At 39.1% G+C, this 22,495-nt stretch overlaps 1 protein-coding gene across 1 annotated transcript in view; it reads left to right on the top strand.

The window, feature by feature from the left end:
• Nucleotides 1-22,495, top strand: part of cpne5a (copine Va) — a 78,298-nt gene that overhangs the window by 54,643 nt on the left and 1,160 nt on the right. Inside the window, exons 14-19 of the mRNA XM_008296415.1 lie at nucleotides 10,057-10,103; nucleotides 11,107-11,288; nucleotides 14,260-14,387; nucleotides 16,755-16,857; nucleotides 20,271-20,328; nucleotides 20,557-20,630. Coding sequence (XP_008294637.1) covers nucleotides 10,057-10,103; nucleotides 11,107-11,288; nucleotides 14,260-14,387; nucleotides 16,755-16,857; nucleotides 20,271-20,328; nucleotides 20,557-20,630 — 592 coding nt within the window. The remainder of the gene's footprint in view (nucleotides 1-10,056; nucleotides 10,104-11,106; nucleotides 11,289-14,259; nucleotides 14,388-16,754; nucleotides 16,858-20,270; nucleotides 20,329-20,556; nucleotides 20,631-22,495) is intronic.

The raw sequence follows: 22,495 nt of genomic DNA, 5'->3' as shown, positions 1-22,495 counted from the left end.
ATTCTTAAAACAACAAACACTTGATCCTCTTGGAAACTGTGCCTAGTAAAGGTGATACAATCAAACTAATGACACACAAAAATGGACATTTAGCACAAAAATAAATAAAAACAACAAAACAATGGAAATCAATGAAAAAATAAATATACCTTTACATTTACTGCACCTTCAGATCCATAAAACTAGAATCAGAAGTTCCAGAGTAGGTCCAAGAGATTCAAACCTCCTCAGACAGTTGGAACCTGTCTTATTTAAACTTTTGGACATTGAGAGTCTGCTGTTCTCTTTCCTGTGTCATTGTATCAAGATCTAAAGAGTTTTCTAAGGGCTTCAGGAAAAAGAAATTGTGGGTGCCTATGACACTGGTAAGGGAATCCACATTATTTTAAATAAATCATTTGACTGTGAGAAAAGTCATCTACAAGTGGCGTAGATTTAAAACGTTCTGTCCAGGACTGGCCCTGCAAATTCAGTCCAGGAGCAGAATGTTTGACACAAAGAAAACCGCAGAAATTCATCACAGAATCTGCAGGTAACTCTGCAGCTGTTAGTGTCAAAGTGCTGCGCCTACAATCGAAAAGAGGTTGTTTGAATTTGACCTGCATGGAAGACGTGTCAGGGAAAAGCCTCCGCTGTCCAAAAAGAACATTCAGGCAAAAGTACAGATTGTCGATAAACACGGAGGCAAAGAGCAGGACTTTTTGCAACAAGACGTGTTTGGCCGCAGACACAGTGCATGTGTTCGGTCCAAAACAAAGACAGCTTTTCAGGAGAAGGACCAACTGTGGTTGTGCAAATGTCACGGTTCAGAGTTGCTTCACCGCCTCAAGAAACTGGCAGCTTGCAATCATTAATGTAACGATGAATTCTATATCACATCAAAGAGGGCTTGAAGATGAAGCAGAACCAGAGGTGGACCTTTCAAGAGACAATACAGCACACGAGTAAATCCAAAAGAAGAAATGGAAGCTTAAGGAATGTTTTAGTCAAGAACAAAAACCCATTTAAATGCTATGAGGCAATTTGAAACAGGTAGTAGATGCAAGAAAACCTTCAAACACCTTGTAACTCGAGGAATTTCACCTGAAAGAGTGTCAAGGAGTCTGGAGGAATAATTATACAAAACACCTGCTAGAAGTTATTTCTGCTGAAGTGAGCAACGCAAGCCTCTGAGGCCACAGAAGAATATTACAGCTATTGATATTTTTGCTGAATAAATGATTGAAAAAGCTAAATTTCCCTGTAGTGTTGTCTGTCCAAGTATTTTAACTTTAGCTGTTGGCGCTTTTTTTTCAAAGCAGATCAAATATCAAAAAGCCAACAGATTCTGCTTTTACTCACGTCTCTAATTTCACTCCCCACCTCATCAATGACCTAATTTACCAAACAAGAAAAAGGAAAATTTTAGAAGATGCTGCATTTAACAGACTGTCATCTCGGAGCAGATTGCAGAGACTTGATGAAGAAAACAAACAAGATTACAAGTGCTGGCAGAGGACGGATGAAACAGTGCTGCTTATTCATGATGGGAAAAGATTAACTGTATCCATGGAAAAACGACACACCCTGAGTCATAATGCAGAACTGAAGAGACTTCAGGAAAAGTAGCTGATGATTTGGTCAATTAAGCTGGAAAACCTTGAGGCAGCTGCAACGTCGTTTTGAGCTTATTCTTCCCTGAACAATGGCCAAGTTAGTTTGGGTTTATATAAGTGTAATTATTAATAATACTGCTACTGTTTCCCATTATAAAAAATAAACCTCAGCTCTATAGTAATGAGAAAACCCTCTTTAGCAATTAAAGGCTTTTTTTATTTCCTCTGGGATGGTCAAACAAAGAAGATTAAATGTATGCTTCCACTAATTATTAGACGTGTGTGATGTGAATTCATTTCATAGCGTCTCGGGGAACAGGCAGCTCACAATATTGCTAAGTCGGATGAATAAGATGTTATCGAAGTGAGCAAACTCTCGCATAACATAATATTTACTGTAATGAATGCTTTTCTTTCGGCTTAATCGTATTTGACGTGCAGTGGGACCGTTTCTTCCCATTAACAGATGTTGCTGCTCAAAAAAAACATGTTTCTCAATCAGATCTAATTCTACTTTTGTTTAAATCTTTACGCCGCCACCGAACAAAAGATGCACTTTGTGGGCTTTCTGGCAGGGCGCGCAGCCAGTGTTTGTTCTGCGGATCGCTCAGTTTCGATCTGGCATCTGTACTTGCAGGGTGAAAGAGACGACTTTCCCTTCAACTCATACAAATGTATAAAAAGCAACTGAAAATAAAAAAGAAGACTGAAGCTGAATGCCTGCCAACGCTGTCATTCAGACAGATGATGAGAAATATGAGTGGGAGCCCGAGCGGCAGGCTGTAAAAAATAATAATAAATAAATAACAAAAACTGATCTGAGACACAAATTGGATATTTTAGATCTCTGCCATTGATTTGTCTCCTTTCATGTGTGTTCCCTTTTCTAACAGGTGATAACTAACATGATGCATTTTAGATGATTCCTCAAGTGGAAGGGGGAAAAAAAAAAGCAATTTCTTTCTCCAGACCAACCATTGCATCCTGACTGGTTTCACTGCGAATTGGTTTTTCATTCATTTTCATTAACCTTCAGTTGGGGCTAGAGATATAGTCAAATAGAGGTAATTAAAGTCCAGAAGCCACATGCGGCTTTGATTCAGAGCCCCTAATGAAAGATTTATATTCTTTTCATCGCATGTTGAAATGTTTCTTTTTAAATTAAATCTGCAGTGAGATCAGCCGTGTAATGGCTCGTGTGGAGCCTCCATTGTGTTGAGATCTTATTAAGGTTTAATAGTTTCATCCAAAAATATCCTGTTGTCCTGAAATGGGAGAAAGTGATACTGTCGTTTTTATTTGATTTAGGTTAGCTTTGTGGTCAGACTGTAAAATTGCTCTTTGACGGGAACATTTCTTTCCTTCGTCTTCTTCTTCTTTCGCTGCCCTTTGATATTTGCTTATTATTAGAAACAGAGAGAGGTATTTCTCAGCGGTGACAGTTGTTCTTTTACAAGGTTATATTGTAGTGCAGCAGCCTGGTTCGTTATTTGTTCAGCTTTGCAAAAAGAAAAGCCAGACATTGTTGATGTTAAATGATTTCAGCTACTGTGTGCTGACCTGTTAGGTTTCTCTCTGATATCAGGCCACTGTTGGTCCTGTTGGTGTTTGGCTTCACAGCGACGCAGAAGCAGAACACTTCACTTTGCATTCCTGTATGACACCGTTGTGTTCGCTGGTATCCAGGGAATCACCACGACCAGAAACTCTCATGACAGCTTTCTGCACTCTGAGTCTTGCTTGTGCTGAACTCCCTGATCGTTATTTCACTTCAGTCACTGCCACACACTGTATATCCAAGCTTTTAAAATCCCACTTTGCCCACATCAATTCTTGTAGTTTTTGCTGGATTTTCCTTTTAGAGTCTCGCTCTAGTCTCACTAATTCAGATGTGAGTTGCTGAAAATGTTCATATGCTGCCAAAGCTGCTTTCAGTTAGACTGTAAAAATACAAAAATGGTCACAATTATGCAGCTGGGAGGCCAAAAGTACAGTAAAATAACCATAATGATAACCAGAATTTTCCCAAATTAGAAATATATTTACTGTAAGAAACTTGAATTTAACCATCTCAATTCTTAAGTAAAAAAAGAAACATCTGTAAAATCACAACATATCAGAAAATTATTTTAAGTTTTTTTTTAATGTCAAAAACAACAAAAATAAAAATCAATAATCTTTAAAAATGTATTTTTTTGGTGGGAGGCGGGATATCCAGAAGTTGGAAGGATTTTTTTGTCATGTAAAAATCTTATTTACATTAAAAAAAAAACAAACAAAAAAACAGGAAGCATCTGAGAAATCATGATATATCTGCAAATTAATGTAAATTAATGTAAAAGAAAGTCAACAATCTTTGTTTTGAGGGTGGTGATTTAGACGTTACAGGTTTTTTTTGTAACGTAAAATGTCATTTTACATTAAACATGTAAGTTCACAGTCACAATTCACTGTTTCTGTAAATGTATTGATTATTTTTAGGTTTTAAAACAAGAGAAAAATCTGTGAAATAGGTGGAAAAATGACAAACATGTACAGATCTCTTTTACAGTGCAGTGTTGAACTCCTTGACCTTTATTTTACTTTGTTTTTCTGCCCCCTCACTTCTCAGAATCCCACTTTTGCAAACATTACTTTGATATTCTTTGCTTGATTATATTCCGCCACCACAATCCAGAAGAACAAAGATCTGAGGTACTTGATATTTTTCTTCCCAGGCTTCTTTCCTTTGTTAGTAAAATTTGTTGAAGCTTCATGTAGCTTGAACAGAAAGACCTGCTCAGAGCTGAAAGACGTACTGCCAACCTCTCTGCATGTTTAAATAAAACCATTACATCTGTATTACACCTCTGTAAGGTGTTGATTTAGGTTCACCATCACTTTGCAGCGTGTAGGTTGTGGTGCTGTTGAACTGTTCTGCACTATACAGAGGTGTTTCTGACATCTAGCTTACTCTCGTTCTTAGAGCTGAAGAAACACAATTAGACTGCATTTGCTTTAGATCCATGACAGCCAAGTATCTTCACTGCGTCTCTGCATCTCTGAAACCAAAGCTACATCCTCGTGAACATCTGCCTGCATTTCGTCTTACAAATAAACCGCTGTGCTAATCTGTACCAGCGATTCTGTCTGTACTGGCCCATTTCCAACACATACTGATGAGATGAACTATAGGTGAGTTCTTTGTCACACTGTTTTACGTTACATACAATGCCAAGACTGCAGGCATTTCACATTAAAGAGACTCCCGCCATATGGTGTTTGTCTAACTGGAGGGGGGAAAGTCAACACGACGCTGTTACATTTCTAGCTATTTTAAAATGCCGCAGTAATTCAAGGTGATGCACAAACTGGTCGGGGAGTTGTCATTTCAGCCGAGAACAAAACGGAGAGAAGAGGAGACGCTGAGCGGCGATATGAAAGGACACAGTGAAGCCGAAGGGAATCACTGGACTGGCTGTTCTGAAGGATGTGTACTGAATCAGATTGTGTGAGGCCATTTAAAGGCTGGTGTCAGATTTATTAACTCCTGGCCAAGTGTAGGAAATGATGATTATACATAAATTAGTCTATTGAGCGATGCATCACTCAAAGAAGTGTCTAGAAAATGAAAAATGACTGAAACGTAACCTGCTCTCAAGGACTATAGATTTGAAGATAGCGAGGATAAAAATACCATCTCCAGACCAGCCATTGGTTGTTTGCAGAAGAACCTACAAAACAGACAATACTGCAGCATCAGTCAACATTGATCCATATTGATTTGTGAGTCTCATTTTTTATTTTTTTTTTTCACTCAGTGCTTAAACAAATCCCTGCTGTGCAAAAGTACTGTGAAGGAGCTCGAGGCACTTTAGGTGTTTACATTCTTATTCATTACACAATAACCGTCAGGGAGGCATCTGCTTGGTCCCAAACTTACAACCAGAGTCACAGTCGAGTTGGATTCACAGAGTCAGACTGGGATTGCGTAAAGAGAGACAAGACACCGAGACAGCAGAGATCCAAGGACGAGGCTTGAATCAGCCGACTGTACTATAAGAATGTATCTGAGCTGTAGTTGAAGAAAAGTGCTTTTTTCAATTGAATCTCCCTGATCTTTCTGCTTTGGTGATGGCCGTTTACTTTTGTGGGTTACATCAAGATGAAATTACACTTAGTTCCTTTAAACTGGTTTTGCCATTTCAGTGAAAGTGCAAAAAATAGGTTTGCTGTTCCTTTAGCATTGTGTGTTTGATGTCATGACTTTTTTCAGTTTTATCTGTTGCAACTCAACCACTATCATTTTGGAGCACCATTAACCCTTACATACTGTTTCAAGTCACATTTGACCCGTTTTGACATTTGACAGCAGTAAAACTACCCTAAACGTCATTTTTTAGCCTGAAATTTGGTGACTTTTCCTTTAGTGACCCAGAATATACAAACACTAAAATATTTCTCATTTTAAACGTTTGTACAGGTGCCACAAATATGTGTACACTGAGGCTGTTGAGATGGATTTTAGATCTACCAGTGTGGGTCAAATCAAGGAAAATGGTGGTTTTAGGGACTCCTGAAACTGTGAAACGCTACAGGCCATGTTTTATGTGTATTTTTTTATTTTTATTTACATTTATTGATGTGACATAGACTATTTAGACATTCTAAACAGATCTGTAGTTTAAAATTTGGTACAGACACTTACTGTGAGGGAATTCTTCACCGTATGGTCCAGGGCAAATTTGACATGAAATAAGAACAGTATGTAAGGGCTGTGTAAAAGGAGAGAACAATACAACTAATGATAAAATCGTGTTTTTAATTTATATAAATTATATAAGTCAGTTTAACTGTTAACTCTTTAATTCACTTGAAATTGTAAAACTGGATTTCTCCTTCAAACAGGATCAACCTGAACAGTTCAGGTTCATGGTAGCTAACATCAGCAAGTTTTGAAATTAAACAGTTGTTAATGATTTCAGTGCATCTACTTGACATCAGTGGCTTTTATGTTACTCATTAACCTCAACTTAATTCATTTTTTTGTGTTACCAGTTGAAGTGGTTCATTTAAATCTGTCCAACACATCCCAGCACAACTGCAGGCTTTTCGAAAACAGGGCTCACGCCATAGTGACTGATTTCTTTTTCCTTTTTTTTGTATAAAAAGTATTATTGGCATTTTCTTTGAGAGGATCTTCACTTTACTTTTAGCGTCTAACACTTAGCTCAGTGACGTATGTTGTTTAGAGATGTAACGGTTCCTGTAGAAAGGCCACAGACAGCAGTGAAGCTCTGCGTGTCCATTAACTGTTGCTCTTGTTATTTCAGTACTTTTCTCTAATAGAAAGTGGATCACAGAAAGTGGCTTGAGTCTGTTAAACCAGTGGACTCTAATGGAAAACTACTGTACAGATACAGAGCATAAGAGGCCTTAATCCCAACCCCACAAAGGACGAAAGGCTGCACAGCAGTTAGTTTAGATGGGCTTAATGTTTCTTTCCTAGAAGACATGTTATAGATGTCTAAATATAACATGAAATGCTCCAGTGTATAATCATATACTGCTAATTTCTGGTAGGAAGCAGACTTTACCACTGATATATTCCTTAAAATGAACAACCTGATTACCAGACAAGTACATCAAGTCCTGGATTTTGTTCGGTGTTTTTCTTTAAAAATTTTATCTGCACGTCGCAAACAACAGTACGGTTAATGTCAGTGAGAGATCACGGCTGTGGAAAATAAAATATTTTTTGTCTATTGTTAGGATCAAGTAAATAAAACACTTGATTTTCGAGAAGTTTTTGGTTTAGGAGAATGGAGGTAAATAAGAGGAAAACAATAATTAGAGGTCTGTGATTGGCACTTCAGAAAAGTTCTTGGACGCAGCCTGTACCTTGAATACGACGCATTAGGAAGTCAAATGCTTGAATTACATTTTCTATTGATAAATAAATCATCAGTGTATGTTGAATATGCTGGCTTATTGACAGCGATCCTGCCCCCGGATGAATGAGGTTTAATTGTGGCTTATTTTCCCGTCTTTGACACTGTTGTCATGGCAATGTTACCTGCTGCTTGTGCGTTGTTGCTGCTGAGTTCATGCATCAACGTTACACCGGAGAACTTGCTATCAGCACCTACATCACAGATACAGAGAGTGTTTTCTGGAGTGTACAGTTCATACAATCTGTGTGAATGTAAGAATATGTCTGACTTAGACGTAAATATGGACCTCGGTTTAATGTGCAACATGTGACGTTTGTGGTGTAGTAATGCATCGGAGTTCAGGGGTCACACTGCCGAGTGCAAGTTTCAAATGCATCTCTATGCATCAACTGTCTTGAACTTGAATAAATGTTAATTACTACCTGAGCCTTGATATGGGCAATTGAGCCAAGTGGAATCCTAAAATATGAATGTGATGCTGTAGATAATAGGCTGAAAATGTTGAGCTTTTAATATATTTGCAAAGATTTCCACCATTAGGTATTAAGTACCAATAAATGTCAGCATGAAAAGGATACGGAGAAGCTCAGTGACCTGCTGAAAGCCTCAGTATCTGTCTAATCTACACTGTAATTATGGGGAACTGTGAAGTGCTCTTTTGTAAAACCTCCTCTGGAAAGACCAATCTCCCTCCTGTCTGCTCACTATATATACACAACACAATGCATCAGGTATGTTACAGGTGATTAAATACCTTCTATTGTGTCAACTGACAAGCTAGAGATAACAATTATTTAAATTTAATTTTGTTTGATTGCTAATATGGCAACTATTTATATCTTTAGCTAAGCATTAACTTTTTAAAAAGACAAACAGTCCAAAACTCAGATGTACTTACAGTGGTCCTCAAATGTATTCATACCCTCCCATTAAAGAAGGAAAAAAACAGCTGTCACTGAAATAAGTTTAAATCGACAAAATTCATGATAAATAAAAATGTAATGAATTGCAATGAAAAGCAATGTCTTATTTCACTAAATTATAATTGAGCTTTTTTTTTTTTATTGTTATTATTGGCTTTTTTTTTCAGTTTCTAGTTATTTGAGTGACTATTGTGAATTTTGCCTTTTCTTGAATGGAAGGGTATGAATACATTTGAGGACGACTGTAGATTGTATGAAACAGAAAAAGCAGCAACTCCTCATATTTGAAAAGTTGGAAATAAAAAAAAAAGAAAAAAAAGAAAAGAAGTTCATTGATTATCACAGTTGGCGATTAATTGACTAACTGGAAGGAGAACACTGCTGTGCACTTGTCCCTGCAATCATGCAGCTAAAATAAATCATAGTGTGTGGCAGCCTTCAGCAGTTAATGTCAAAGGATGAACCTCTGTTTAATGATCTGTTTGGCAATTTGAAACTTGTCACGTGTCACTTCCTTCTGTCCTGCAGTCGGCCTCAACTCTAAGTCACCAGCCCGCTTTTCTAGTCAAACATTCAAAACTAACCACATAAATCAGCAGAGACTTACAAATTGAACAGCATGCCACCGTAACAATTCCCCTTTGTCAGCTGAGCAGTCCGGTTCAATGCTGATTAATGAGCTGAGGTCAGAGTCTCCCCAGGAGGAAGTCGCCATTATCTCCGAGACTGTGCTTGTGGGAATTTTCTGAATGGAGGTGAAGTCAAGAAGAGGCAATCAGTGTTAATCACAATGAAAGAGCACACACTTTGATCTGAGCTCCCCTTTCCTTCGCTCTTCATTTGTCTCTCTCGGGAAAAAAAGGCAAATCCAGCGGAGACTAGTTAGGCCGTGTTTAGCTTCTTTTCAAGGCTTTGGCTATCATTATGGGCTCATGAATAAAAAACACCCAATAGATTCTGGAAATGTTATAGGGTGGCTTTCTCAGCCTTGAGGCGGTGACTGGAAGACCTCCAGCTTTGTATTGATCACACATAGTGACCAGGTTGAACGAAGACAATGTAGACGAACGTGACGGAGGTTGTGGTAAATGTGCATAATTGTGGCAAAACAACGAGCGAGGGTTTTTCTTTTTCGCGGCTCTCGTGCTGTGTTCATACATCTTTTCCCAGTGTGACGTTAATCATTCAGCCAGCTGCAGCATCTCATTACATGTTTGTGGGAATCATTTGGGAAATAACAGTGCCATTATCATTTCCTCTAAATTTTGCAGGATGTGTTTGTTGTTTTTGCCACTGTGGTGTTAAATCTTTAAGTAAGATTCACAGATCAGAAGAGGGGATACAGTTCGACCATAAGTACTGTATGTACCACCCTCTCGGTTTTAGGACTGTAGTAGTAACGGCTTGACTAGATGTTGCAGCAGCTGTGAAAGTTGACAGTGAAGGTGTGTTATCGCCACTGTTAGGAGTTTGAGTTTTGTTCCATCTCCTCAGAGCAGAGGAGCAGGGATCATGCTGAAACCTGGGAGAGCTTCATTAAAACTGCAGTTTTCCTGCCTCTCTTTTGCTAACAGCATCTTTTTCCTCTCTATTCATCTGTTTCAGGACTCAGATTCACTTCACAGTGGCCATTGATTTCACGGCATCAAATGGTGAGTGTTTCGACTACCATTAGCCTGCTGTGCTTCCATTTGTCATCCAATGTATGACTGTGACATTTTCCATGAATCAAAGAGGGGCTGGAGTTTTTTCCATACTTGTGACATTCTCTCTTTTTTTTTGTTGCTGTTAAAGAAGTTTTATTGAAATGTTGACATGCTAAACTTGATAGAGAGAATGCAACAGCAGTGATTGTTGAGAGAATTTAGCAAAGTAACAAAAAAAAAAAGAAGCAAATTATGAGGTGTGATGAGATGTTCAAATGAAGGATCTACAGAAATGAAGAAATGCTTGAGACAGAAACAATTAAAACATTTAAATCAAAGTTGATTGAATGGAATGGAAAATCTATTATGCTGTTGCTCTAATCCCCCCCGAAAGACTTCCTCTAATGTCACATTCATGTCACATCAAAGTTATCGTAATTACAAGTTTCTGATTTGTTAAAACTCGGTAAATTACATGTTTGTGAAAGCTCTGACATATATATACATGGCACCTTATACCAAGCAAATATGGATGCCTTGTCTCATCCTAAGTACCTTTCTCAGTGTAATTAAACCCAAATTTAGCAGATGTAGTGTTGCAGATTATTACTGTGGTTGTCCAACATGGGCTTAGCATGAGGTCCTTGTCATAAGAAAACCCGTCTTTAGGTAGCGTAGATCCGTTCAGTCTGACCCTTGAAGGTGTCTTATTATCTCTGCTCAAAATGAGCTGCGTTGATATCCTGCATGTCATATTTTGACTGATTTATTCCAAGTATTAAAGAGAATCCAGGAACTTTAAAACAGAAAGTATTAATGTGCTCTTATCCTCATGCAGCAGCCGTCAAAATTTTTGCAGATTTCCGGTACTGCTAATAAGGCAGGTTGAGCCCCACCTCTGATTCGAGACATCCACTTTAGTTTTGGTTCACTCATTTCTCTCCTGCTGTCAGTTCGCTCTCACTGTGCTGGTTTGCATCGCTGACTCTGACTCCACTTGTCTTGAAAGGAAATCCATCCCAGTCCACTTCACTACACTACATGAACCCCTACCAGATGAATGCCTATGCCATGGCCCTGAAGGCTGTTGGGGAGATCATCCAGGACTATGACAGCGATAAGATGTTTCCAGCTCTGGGATTTGGTGCTAAGCTGCCCCCTGATGGGAGGGTTTCCCACGAGTTTCCACTGGTGAGTAAACTATCAGATTATGAAGCTGTAATTCGGCATGAGAATTTTAGATAAAGTGAATGAAAGTCCATGTGAAGATGATTTCGGCCCTCCCTGTAGAGTTTATTCATTTGCGTGTTTATCTCCTTTCATGTATGCGTTAGTATGTTTTTTTTTAGCAGTATGGATGTGTGCATTTTGAGAATAATGCCACCCCTGTGTATCTCTGACATGCATAATTCTGACTGAATTCCATTTACCTTTTATAGTGCAAATTAGGTTCTGTAAGGCTGAAGGATTCTTAAATCAATTTAGCTTCTCTCAGCCAGCTAATGTGCTCTGGCTGCTGCATAGTACAGCCTAATGAGGAGTGTGTCTACAGGGTAACGTCTGCATCACTCCATGTTTCCATTAAAATTTGCAAATTAAGATTCATCTCACCATATAATTGAAGCCGCATTCTTTCATGCCGTAGTCATGTAAGTGGGTTTAAAAGTAAAGTTTCCGTCCTGGGTGAAATACTTCTCACATGTTTGGTTAGAAATTTGCCCTGTAGCTGAGGAACCTAACCTTTGAAGCAAAGTTTGAGAAGCACATCTCTGGGGGCAGAAAGTGTTTTTTTTTTTTTTTTTTGGAAAATGTCATTCAGCCCTCAAAGAGAAACTCTGCACTGTATGTTTTATGGAGGAGAAGCATGTGTGGGAACATATCAAGCTGCTGCATGGCTACTGAAATGGGAGCATCGAGTCCCCTCTAATTAAACAAATATCTAGCAGTAGAAGTTAAACCGCTGTCTGTATGGAGACCAGAGGTGCCTTTACATGGAGCAGAGACATTAGTTCAAGGATTCTTAAACTGTATGTATTGGCGTTTGATTCTTCATTTTACATTATTTTATGGTTTGTCGCTGAGGAAGCACAGGGAGGCTGAACATCCTGCCTGTGTGGAAAAAAAAACTCTAGTCAACTTTGATCGGAACTTAGAACCGGTATTTTGTGACGTAAACTTAGTTTTACTCTTTTCTGCGGCAAATGTGCTAAGCTAATTAAAACAATGGAAGCACTCGAGTCTCCCTGGTTGTCAAAAGAGTGAGCGAGGCCCAATCACAATCCTAAGTGCTCCAGGAGAAATCCAAAGAGGGGAGGTAGGCAGACGCATTGCTGATCTGCATAATTGCATTGAGAATATTGAATTATTTAGAGGAAAGCGTATTTATGTAAATAGTTGGCTTCTATTTTTGTAAGATGCTTTATTCAGGGTTTTATATGGTCTTGGTTCCACCTAGGTACTCCCTCTCTCAGCTAAATACATGTAGCAGGAAGGGTATACAAAGCAGTTAGTTGCATTCAGTGTGGTGAAGGTTACTTAAAGCGGCTGTAGTTTTAATCAAATGACAATCTGAAAACAATGTGATAATGTCCAAAAAGTGGCTTTGAAGTTGCTCTCTTAAGTCAGAATTACAGAGTTTTAAAACAAGTTTGAGCATCGTGAAGCTCTTCAGTCTGAAACTTCACTGGTTTTGTTTCATCAGACAATACCAGCGCGGCATCAAGCAGCAGACGGTTAACCTCTAACTGGTGAACACAGCAAAGCGTTTAGCAGCTCAAGAGACACGTATTTCCCTTAGGAGTAGGTGGATGTTACACTGAATAAAAACATAAAAGCAGCACGCAAATAGTCTCCTTTTCTGACCTAGAAAAAAGGTTAAAAATCTAACTTTTATTGTTGGGGTTGGAAAAGGCTAAAAATGATCCAATTGTGCACAAAAGGTTTTTTGAGTTGTTTAACTGGGGACAGACTCTTGACCTTTGTATTAAGCCACACCATCATCAGGTGTGGCTTTAAAGGACAGTGATCAGATGGTGTGACCATTACAGACACATGACTATCCTTAAATTACAGCTTTGTTCAAATGGCACAATGCCACAGATGATAAGAGAAAGACGAAAGCTGCTGTTGGCATGTTGGATGTTGGCATGTCAGAACCGGTTACTGAAGGAACATTTATTCAAAAACAACACATCAATGAAACATAAAATCATCCAACAGGCCCTGACAGAGACGGTTCTTGAACTAATCAGCTTTAACATTCCATCGAGAAAATTCACCAAATCTGAACTTTAAATCCTGATATTCTTTGGATTGTTGGGTTCTCTGTTTAAATGTGTAAGGTCTATACCTTAACATGTTAAGTGCTATGTGATGACGTATGTTGTAAACTGCGTTATACAAATAAAACTGAATTGAATGTCAGTTAGAGCTACATGTTAATGTCCACAATGCCACCATTTGTTGTCTAATAAACAGACAACACACAATCTGCCATAATATGCTCTGGATGTCTGACAACATGATCCTCTCTCCTAAAATGTCCATCAACTTCACCAAGTCCTTTGGGAAGAGTCGGAAAAAACCATCCACAAGCAGCAACAACAACCTCATTGACTATGCAACACAGACATGTGGCACTACGTGATGCAAAGAGTGGACACGCTTGTTGCCCATTTGTTATTCTGGTCCAACACCCTGCTCTCACTCTGCCCGTTATCATTTCCAATATAGTCGTAACTTGGCTGTTTAATGACATCCATTCTGTTGTAGAGAAAACACATGTTGGAACAACACATACTTGCTCCCATATGTTACAAAGACTGGGTAGAATCAAATAAAATATACATTCTACAATGCTGTGTTTATGTTTTTGTTTTTGTTTAGTATAAATGCGTATTAAGTGGACTGAAAAATTACTAAGGCAGTGACAGTGTTGCTCTTTAATGCTGGATGTGGAAATAAACAACTGTTTGCTAACAAGTTCACCATAGAAACTGAAAATTTGGTGACAATATGCCAGTGGTCACAGCTTGTTTCTGCTGCTCCAAAGTAACCAAAATATCCAATTATTACAAGTTTAACTCACTGTAGTTTGACACAGCACTGCTAAATAACTATTATGTTCTGTGTAATTCATGTTTTTCTTGTTTTTGCTTCTAAGAATGGCAACGTTGAGAACCCGTACTGCAACGGCATGGAGGGGATTCTTGAAGCTTACCATCAAAGCCTTAAGACGGTTCAGCTGTATGGACCCACCAACTTCGCTCCTGTTGTTAATCACGTGGCAAGGTACAAACACAAACATCTGTCCCGGAGAATATATCAGAGCACAGAGCGCTTTTCTTTGAAAGTCAGTCTGTAAATAATCTTCAGCAGGCAGCCGCGCCATCAGAGGTTTTAAGACAGTGAGTGATGGTTTCTCTGTGAATTGAGCTGAACTAATAAAGGGAAGAGAGACAATCAGCTGCCAGGCTGAGATGAACAGAAATGGTAATCAGGCGTATGTGGGGCCCTGATTCTGTAGAGTTCAGCTGCTACATTATTTTTTAGACGTATAATATGGTCAAAGTAGGAAGCTAAGATGGCGTGACTGGCAGGGGACTTGTAAATGGCTTCATGTCATGTAGTCGTCCGTGACATGTGTTTCTGAGTCGCACTATTCAGTAAATGAGCTTCAATCCAAAGGGCACCACGTGCTTTAATGCCCCATGACAACCTTCCTGTCATAGCAAATGGACTACGTGCACAAGATGATTTGAAAAGCTAAACAGCAGACATGATGTGTTGGAAATGATGATCTTGGGGTCTCCAGCAGCTCCCCTGGTAGAGTCTGTACATTAAGACTGAGCTCTTAGTGCAGTGGCCTGGCTTTAGATTCAGCCACTTTGCTGCATGTTTTTCCTTATCTGTCCCTCGTTTCTCATTTTTGTCTTTTATTTCTGTCTCTTATCAGCTGTCCCTATAATAAAGACAAAAAAATCTTGAAAAATGATCATGTCATAGTAGAAACAATTGTAGAATTGTTATATTAAGGCACGGGTGTGCACTGTTTCACACTGTGTTTAAATACTTGACTCTCAGACTCAAACTTGGCTTGGACTTAAATATTTTTGACCTACCTTCAGACTCAGTTTTGTGCACTATACACCTGAACTATAATATATTAGGTTTTCCTAATGTACATACCTTTTTCTTCCTTTCTTTTTTTTTTATAACAGTTACACCATGACAATTTATCTTGCAACAAATGAATGGAGTTTTCAATGATGTAGTGATACTTAGAAATTGAGGACAAGACTAATATTGTGTGTGTTGAGTGCTGAGAAAACTGGAAGCAAGATCTGCAGCTTAAATCAGTTCCATTTAAAATCCACCAAAAAAAAAATCCCCTAAAAGATAAAAGTCCCCTGCAGACCTTTTTTCAAGATTTCAAGGAATAAAAATTAATAATAACTAAAAGTCCCTCTAAGGATTTTATTGCTTAATAAAAATGCCGCATTATGGCAGGGAATAGTCCCGGCTGAAAGCAAATGGATATGTATTTATAAAATTACACTTCATACAGTCGCTTCATGCCCGAAGGGTGCAGAGTAACTATGAGCGCAGTAAAACACTTATTCACAAAGATGGTGAAGGCCTTGAGAGATGCTTTACCATCCAGAATAAGTGAAACAGGTCATCTTAAAAAGCAGCCATGAAAGGATTGAAATGGCTATTTACCTGACCAAAAACAGCACTTAGCATTAGATGCCGAGCAGGTCAAGCAATTCTTTTGAGTAGCTGCGTTCGGTTCAGTTCAGATTTTCACCGCATCACAAGCTGAGAGCTGATTAATTAATGAAAGCAGGCAATGCTGCTGAAGAAGTGAAAGGTGTTGATGTATTATGCATACTGTATACTAACTGCACAGTAGGCTGTTAAATGGTTAATATTTTAAACACGCCAGTTCTATGTGTACAGAGATCTATAATACAGGATTGCCGCTACAGTTACTACTTGGCGTTAATGCTCCACCGTCTCCGGTGACTCTGCTCCGCATTGTTGGGAGGCAAGTGAGGAAGACAAATGTATGTTTAATCTCTTAAACACCAGACATCGCTCTTGCTGTTGTCACTGACTGGGCACGCTCTTTGATTAAAATGTCAAATTTACCAGGCTGAAGGCGAGAGCGAGGGCTCACCTCCGACCTGTCCTTGGCTCCCGTGATGATCCACCACATTTTTTTTTCCCTTTTCTCGCTCATCAAGTCTGGTCAAATGAGTGCTCGGCAATCAATAATGTTCTAAAAGAATAAGACTGCTGCACTTGCATAAACAGTTTAATAAATTATTCATAGAGCAGCCAGCGATGGCCGTTTGAAACTAGGCCACACTCACTGTGGTGTCTCTGATGGGTTTCGTAATAGTGTCTGGATAGACCTCTGAGACATGAGGAGCTACACAACACACTTTACTGCTTTACACGCCTATGTTAAACTTCTGTGTCACATGCTGAGCAGAGGGGCAGTTTGTTTCTGAGGGATGCTGTTTTCTCATGTGTTGACGCTGACACGGTAGTTACTTCTATCAGGCCAGTCTCAGAGTTTTATGTAAGCCCATGTATATGTCATCTGTCTGCATCTGTCCCAACGTTTTACTGATGATTTCTTTCATCCAGGTATGCAGCAGCGGAGCAGGACGGATCTCAATACTTCGTCTTGCTCATCATCACTGACGGTGTGATTTCAGACATGGCTCAGACCAAGGAGGCCATAGTGAATGTAAGTGCTGCTCTGACACAAGCCAAGAGATGTTAACTCCTCTCCCCGTCCTCTTTGGCTCTGCAGGCCATTGGCATTGCAGGTCCTTTTTATCTTACAATGGCACTGCTCTCAGGCTTTCTGTTACTTTGAGGGTTTATAAGCCAGTAGCACTAGATTTGAGGATTTATGGGATGTTTTCTGCTCCACTTGTCTCAACCCCCTGTGCTCGGATGCTCTGTTTGTCCAATATTTCTCCTTCTTATTGAAACCCTCAGGAGGCTGAGGGGCTCAGCTGAGATTCACTCTCAGGCCAATAGGTTCACTTTAATAGAGGCAGGGTCTCTAACCGGTACGCTAACTGAGGCGCCAGCTTGTCAATTTATGTTAGAATTGACTGTGTTTGTTTGATTCCTGTGCTGCCTGCTGCATATTTGCTGTGTCCTGACAACACTGCAGCTCACCTGTGGTTGGAATCGACTGGCTTCGTCGACACTCACGGCAACACAGTGTTCTGACCCCCAGCAGACTGGGTTTAAAGGGAATTTGCGACTGTTAGTCAAACCATTCGAACAGCCACACCTTCCTTTTAAGATCTTGTCTGCTGCTCTGCACTCTGCTGCTCAGCCTGAACCTGCTGCCGCCTCCTGCACCTGGCTGCTCTCTCCTCTACCCGCAGAGCTAAAGACTGGACGGCCTGCTTGCATTCAGCCTTTGCCCTGGAGAGATGAATCCTAAACAAGGAGTTATGTGCAAAACTCATCTCGGCATCATTTTCTTTCTTACATGCTGTCCTGAGTCTTTGGAGCTATTTTTAAATATTGCACAGAGCAGAGATTGGCTGCTAATTTCACTAGTAGTGCTAATGGCCAAACTGTACTGTAATGTTTATTCTGATTTCCTTGTTCCTTAAAACCAGCACAGCTTAAACCTTCAGTGACGAATATGTTCACATAGCCAACAGAACAGCCTCTGGGGTAAATACAAACTGCAGTGCCGTCCTTTGATGTTTTTCCTTTAAGCTCCAGATATCATTTTGGAATCGTAAATTATAAAAGAGACTGTCTGTCTGACCTGGTCTACCAAACCATAAATTAATTTGTATGCAGGTATTAGATTAAGTCTGCAGTTGTCAATTTGATGTCTGGATGCAAGACTGGCTCACCAGTAATTTCATGAATATTTTAAAGTTTCTGGAAGACTCAAGGGGCTTCATTTGGTAGAGTTTATTCATTCTGAATCAGAAAAGGCTAAACTTTCACCTCTCTGGCCAACTTTGGAAGCGTAAATTAAAAATAGGAAAGTAAATTAAAAAACTACGTGTCCTGTACACATTGTAACAAGAAGAGATACTGAATTTATTTATTTTGTTAAATTATGTTTCTTTTTTTGTTTACAGAATTTTTAATCAAGCCAGCAGTTTACATTACGTTGAATGAATTATTCAGAGTGAAAGCTGTAAACACTCGTGTTCTACAGCCACCCTTCATTTAAACCCAAAGACAGTATTTCCAAAGATTTCCAAAATGTTGGGTTTGATTTAGGGGAAATATACCAGGAGACATCTAAAATATATTCATTTGATGTCATGGTGCTTCAGAAAAAACATGAAGTCTTAGGTTTGGATTTTTCCCTCAGTGTCCTCTTATGGCTTTTTTATAGCTGCAATGAAGAAATGGAACAAGCTGATGCAGAGTATGTGATACGGACAGAATGAAATGATGACCTAACCTTGAAGTTGGTGCAGGGGAAGAAAACAACTCAGAGTTTAACGGCTCCTATGAAGTTGTCAGACATCACGAGTCAGTTTGTTTTCACCAGAAAGGATCCAAACTGATGCAGCAGAACCACTGATTTACTCTCCGTCCTTGCCAAAATCTGGCATCTGCAGTCGCCACAATGCAAATTTACCACCAATGAATTCATCACAGGTTTGGGTGTGTTATTCTAGTCATGCTTCTATTCCACACTTTTTTTTTTGTTCTTTTCATTTTTAAACTTGTAGTTGTAGACTCGCATAACACTTCTCACATATGCAGTAATGCTCCCCAATAAAACCTTCATTTCAAGAAGAAAATTGGATTTTAAGATATGAATTAAATATACTGGACAAATCAGATTCTTGCATGTGCTGTGGAAACATCTATCTGCCGGAAAATAAAATTATTTAGGCGTCAAATCCTCTTGGTCAAAGGGTCAAATGCCTTTAAGTGTTTCTATAGTTACTTAATATTAAATGAAATGAACCTACTGAGTCTCTGTATGTTTATTGTGGTTGTGTGCTGTGAGAAAGGAGGACGTTTGAGTGCAGACAGACTGATGGAGTGAGATCCCCTGAGTGACTTTACAGTACAGGCAAAGTAACAAATGGTGTAGACTGAATAATTCACTTCTGGATACACAATCCGGTCTGGCATTTATAGGTATATGCTTGTGGGCTCTGACCTGCTAGAAGAGGGCCACACAGAAAATGTATTTTTGTGTGAGAGGAAGACGGTCATGAGAAATGAGCCGAGTGGAGGGAAAGACAAAATGGGAAACGAGACGGAGGGAGAGGAATGATAGAGACCATGAATGAGGGGGGGTTGGTGGTCCTTCTTAGTCTATTTACTCCTATCTGTGACAGGCCTCTCCTCTCGGGAGGTTTTTCCAGGAAAGCTGACCTACTTTTACCCCTGTAAATGCATTTCTACCACAAGCATATATCATTCATCCATCCCAGAGCTTTCACATGCTGCACATCAGGGCTGAGGTCTGATATGGTGCAGCACAGTAACCCCTACGCCACAAAGTGTTCATTTGATGACCCTTATGAAACCTTTATTATGTAGGTTTAACATTTGTTTCGAATAGGCAGGACATCTTTGTTCTGATATTAATAGAAGTTGAAACATTTCTATAAGCAAAAGTCATGAATAATTAATCTCAGGGAGGTGTGTAGGATTTCTACAAACTGCACGAACGTTGTGTAACCTTGTGTACTTCAACTGGGATAACATTCTACGTTGTAAAACTGTAAAATGTGTACTCTGTGTAGTTGTTAGCGAAAATACTGGCTGATGTATGCCATGAAGTCCCTGACTTGAATAATGTATTTTTTTGTTTTCTCTTTGTCCCTTGACAACAAAAACTGTGCAAGAAAATGTGATGTGAAACACAGTCAGGATGCTGTTATGATGCTATGTATAATTCACGTTCATCTTATCCTTTATTTTTGTTTGCCTGTGGCTTTTCGGGGGATCTGCTCTTGCAAGTTAATACTGACTTTGCAGTGCGACATGTGTATCGGCTGAAAAAGACACATAATTGGAAATGTAACCCCTGCATGCTCTGATAAAATCTCTGATGTTGGGGTCCTTTTTTTTTATACGGAAAATATCACATTCCAGGCATGTGAGTGACAACTGACTGTCTGTTCTCTTTGTTCATGACAGGCAGCTAAACTCCCCATGTCGATCATCATTGTTGGAGTTGGCCAAGCTGAGTTTGATGGTGAGAATACTAACTAAAGTTTGCCAGGAGAGAAATATGACTTTGCAGACTTTCCGGCAGCTCTGACTTTCCACAAGAGAATAACAACTATTGTACTTTTAAGAGTCTGGTCAACGCACAGAATGAGAACACTTCCCCCCCAGGCTGGTGTTTTGATTAACATGTGTACCTTTTGGACACCAAGTCATACAAGAGATTAATTTTTAATAAAACCTTCTCTCTCTGTAGCCATGGTGGAGCTGGATGGTGACGACATCAGAATTTCCTCGCGGGGGAAGTTGGCAGAAAGAGACATTGTACAGGTGAGAAGTTTCTAATGTTGTGTTTCACGCTCAGCTCAGATTATTTTTGGCCCATTCAGGGCCATGTATGTACAGTAGATGTCAATCTTGGTTCTTTTGTTTCATTCCAAAGCAAAATGTCTCTTGAAATATGCCATGGATAGTCACGGTCCTGAGGAAATAACATCTAATCAGTTTGGTGACCCTCTGATCTTATCATAATATCAAAATCCAATGAGCACGTTACCGTGACATTTACCAAACACATTTATCAAACATGAAGCCTTTCCATTTTCCACAGCCCATATTCAGACCAAAATGTCAACTTTGTGCACAAATTATCAGAAACTAAGCAGTAGATTTCTATAAGATGTAATCGGCATGTTCTTGGTCCACAGACGATAAACTTTAATGTTTTATCTTGTTGATATTTCTCTTGCTGAGGCTGGAATCTAAACTTTTTTTGTAACATGAAGTCTTACAGCCTAAAAATACATAATACATGCAACATTTTATGAACACATCTATGCACAGAAGAGGGCAACCTCTTCAGATTTTATGACTGCTTTAGTGCCACTGTGAAAAAAAAAAAAAATATATATATTTGCATTTGTCACCTCTCTGGCTATAATACTCTAAAATTTGATTTATGTTGGTGCCTTAAGGGGCTTGGCATAGTTACACAGCTTCTGCATGAATCCCCCCAGATAGCCTCCTAAAAAATGTAATTACACTTCAGGGTTACTGTTGCTACAGACGAACCACATGGTGACACTCTGGGCTGCGATTGGTCGACTTTGGCTGCTGTTGAGAGTGAAAATGACATTAAGGGACTTGAAGAAAGACTCAGAAGTCTGCTGCAGTTCAGGGACACAAATCTAGAAATTTCCACTGAAACGGTTCTGATCAGCTCAATTGCTGCTGCGTGTCACTGCGAACAACCCCCCAGCATGAACACATCTCCTATTCAGTAATGAGGAAAGGGGATGTAGCATTATATGGTGTGAATTGTTTCACTAAGACCTCAGTCCAAGTTATTCAATATCAAAATGTAAATGACAAAATGAAACAAAGCTAATGTGGGAAATATAACTACGACAGATGACAGTAACTATACAGTGCCTATAGAAAGTAGAAATCCCCCCTTTTATTGTCGATCTAATTTCGCTTTATTTTTGTGACAAGAATGAACAAAAAAGCCTCCTTCGTGTCAAAGTGAGAAAGGATTTCTACAAATGAATTAATGTCAAATATTTAAAATAGAAAATGTGAAATAAATGATACCTTTTATAGACACCGTAGTTCAAAAACTAAAGCTTGAGTGTGTAGAAATTAAAGGGATCAGTTGGCAGAAATGGAATTCAATATACATAGTTGTCAAAAGCATATAATTACTGAAAAATAAAAGCATTGTGTATTTATAAGAATGAACCTTTAGAAAGATCCCATAATGTTGCCCCAGCCACCTTTCTACAGTGGTCCAGAACAAACAAACCTAACAGTAGCTCTACAGAGGGCCTTTTGTGTTTTCTGTGGCAACTGTAGGTTCTCCTGCAAGTTTGGAACGATAGGATGAGGCAAGAGGTTTTCATTTGGTTAAAGTCAACAACCTCACTGCTAGATGTCTTTAAATTCTACACACTGGACGTCCAAAGGTGGCTGACCAATTGCGTGGAGTATAAATCCACTTTCATAATAGAATAGAATAGAATAGAATAGAGTAGAATAGAATAGAATAGAACAGAACAGAACAGAATAGAATAGAATAGAATAGAATAGAATAGAATAGAATAGAACAGAACAGAATAGAATAGAATAGAATAGAATAGAATAGAACAGAACAGAATAGAATAGAATAGAATAGAATAGAATAGAATAGAATAGAA

Source organism: Stegastes partitus, unplaced genomic scaffold, assembly GCF_000690725.1.
Source record: "Stegastes partitus isolate 25-593 unplaced genomic scaffold, Stegastes_partitus-1.0.2 Scaffold24, whole genome shotgun sequence".
Taxonomy (NCBI): Eukaryota; Metazoa; Chordata; class Actinopteri; family Pomacentridae; genus Stegastes; species Stegastes partitus.
The sequence above is the reverse complement of the archived record's forward strand: the minus strand, read 5'-3'. Positions and strand labels throughout refer to the sequence as shown.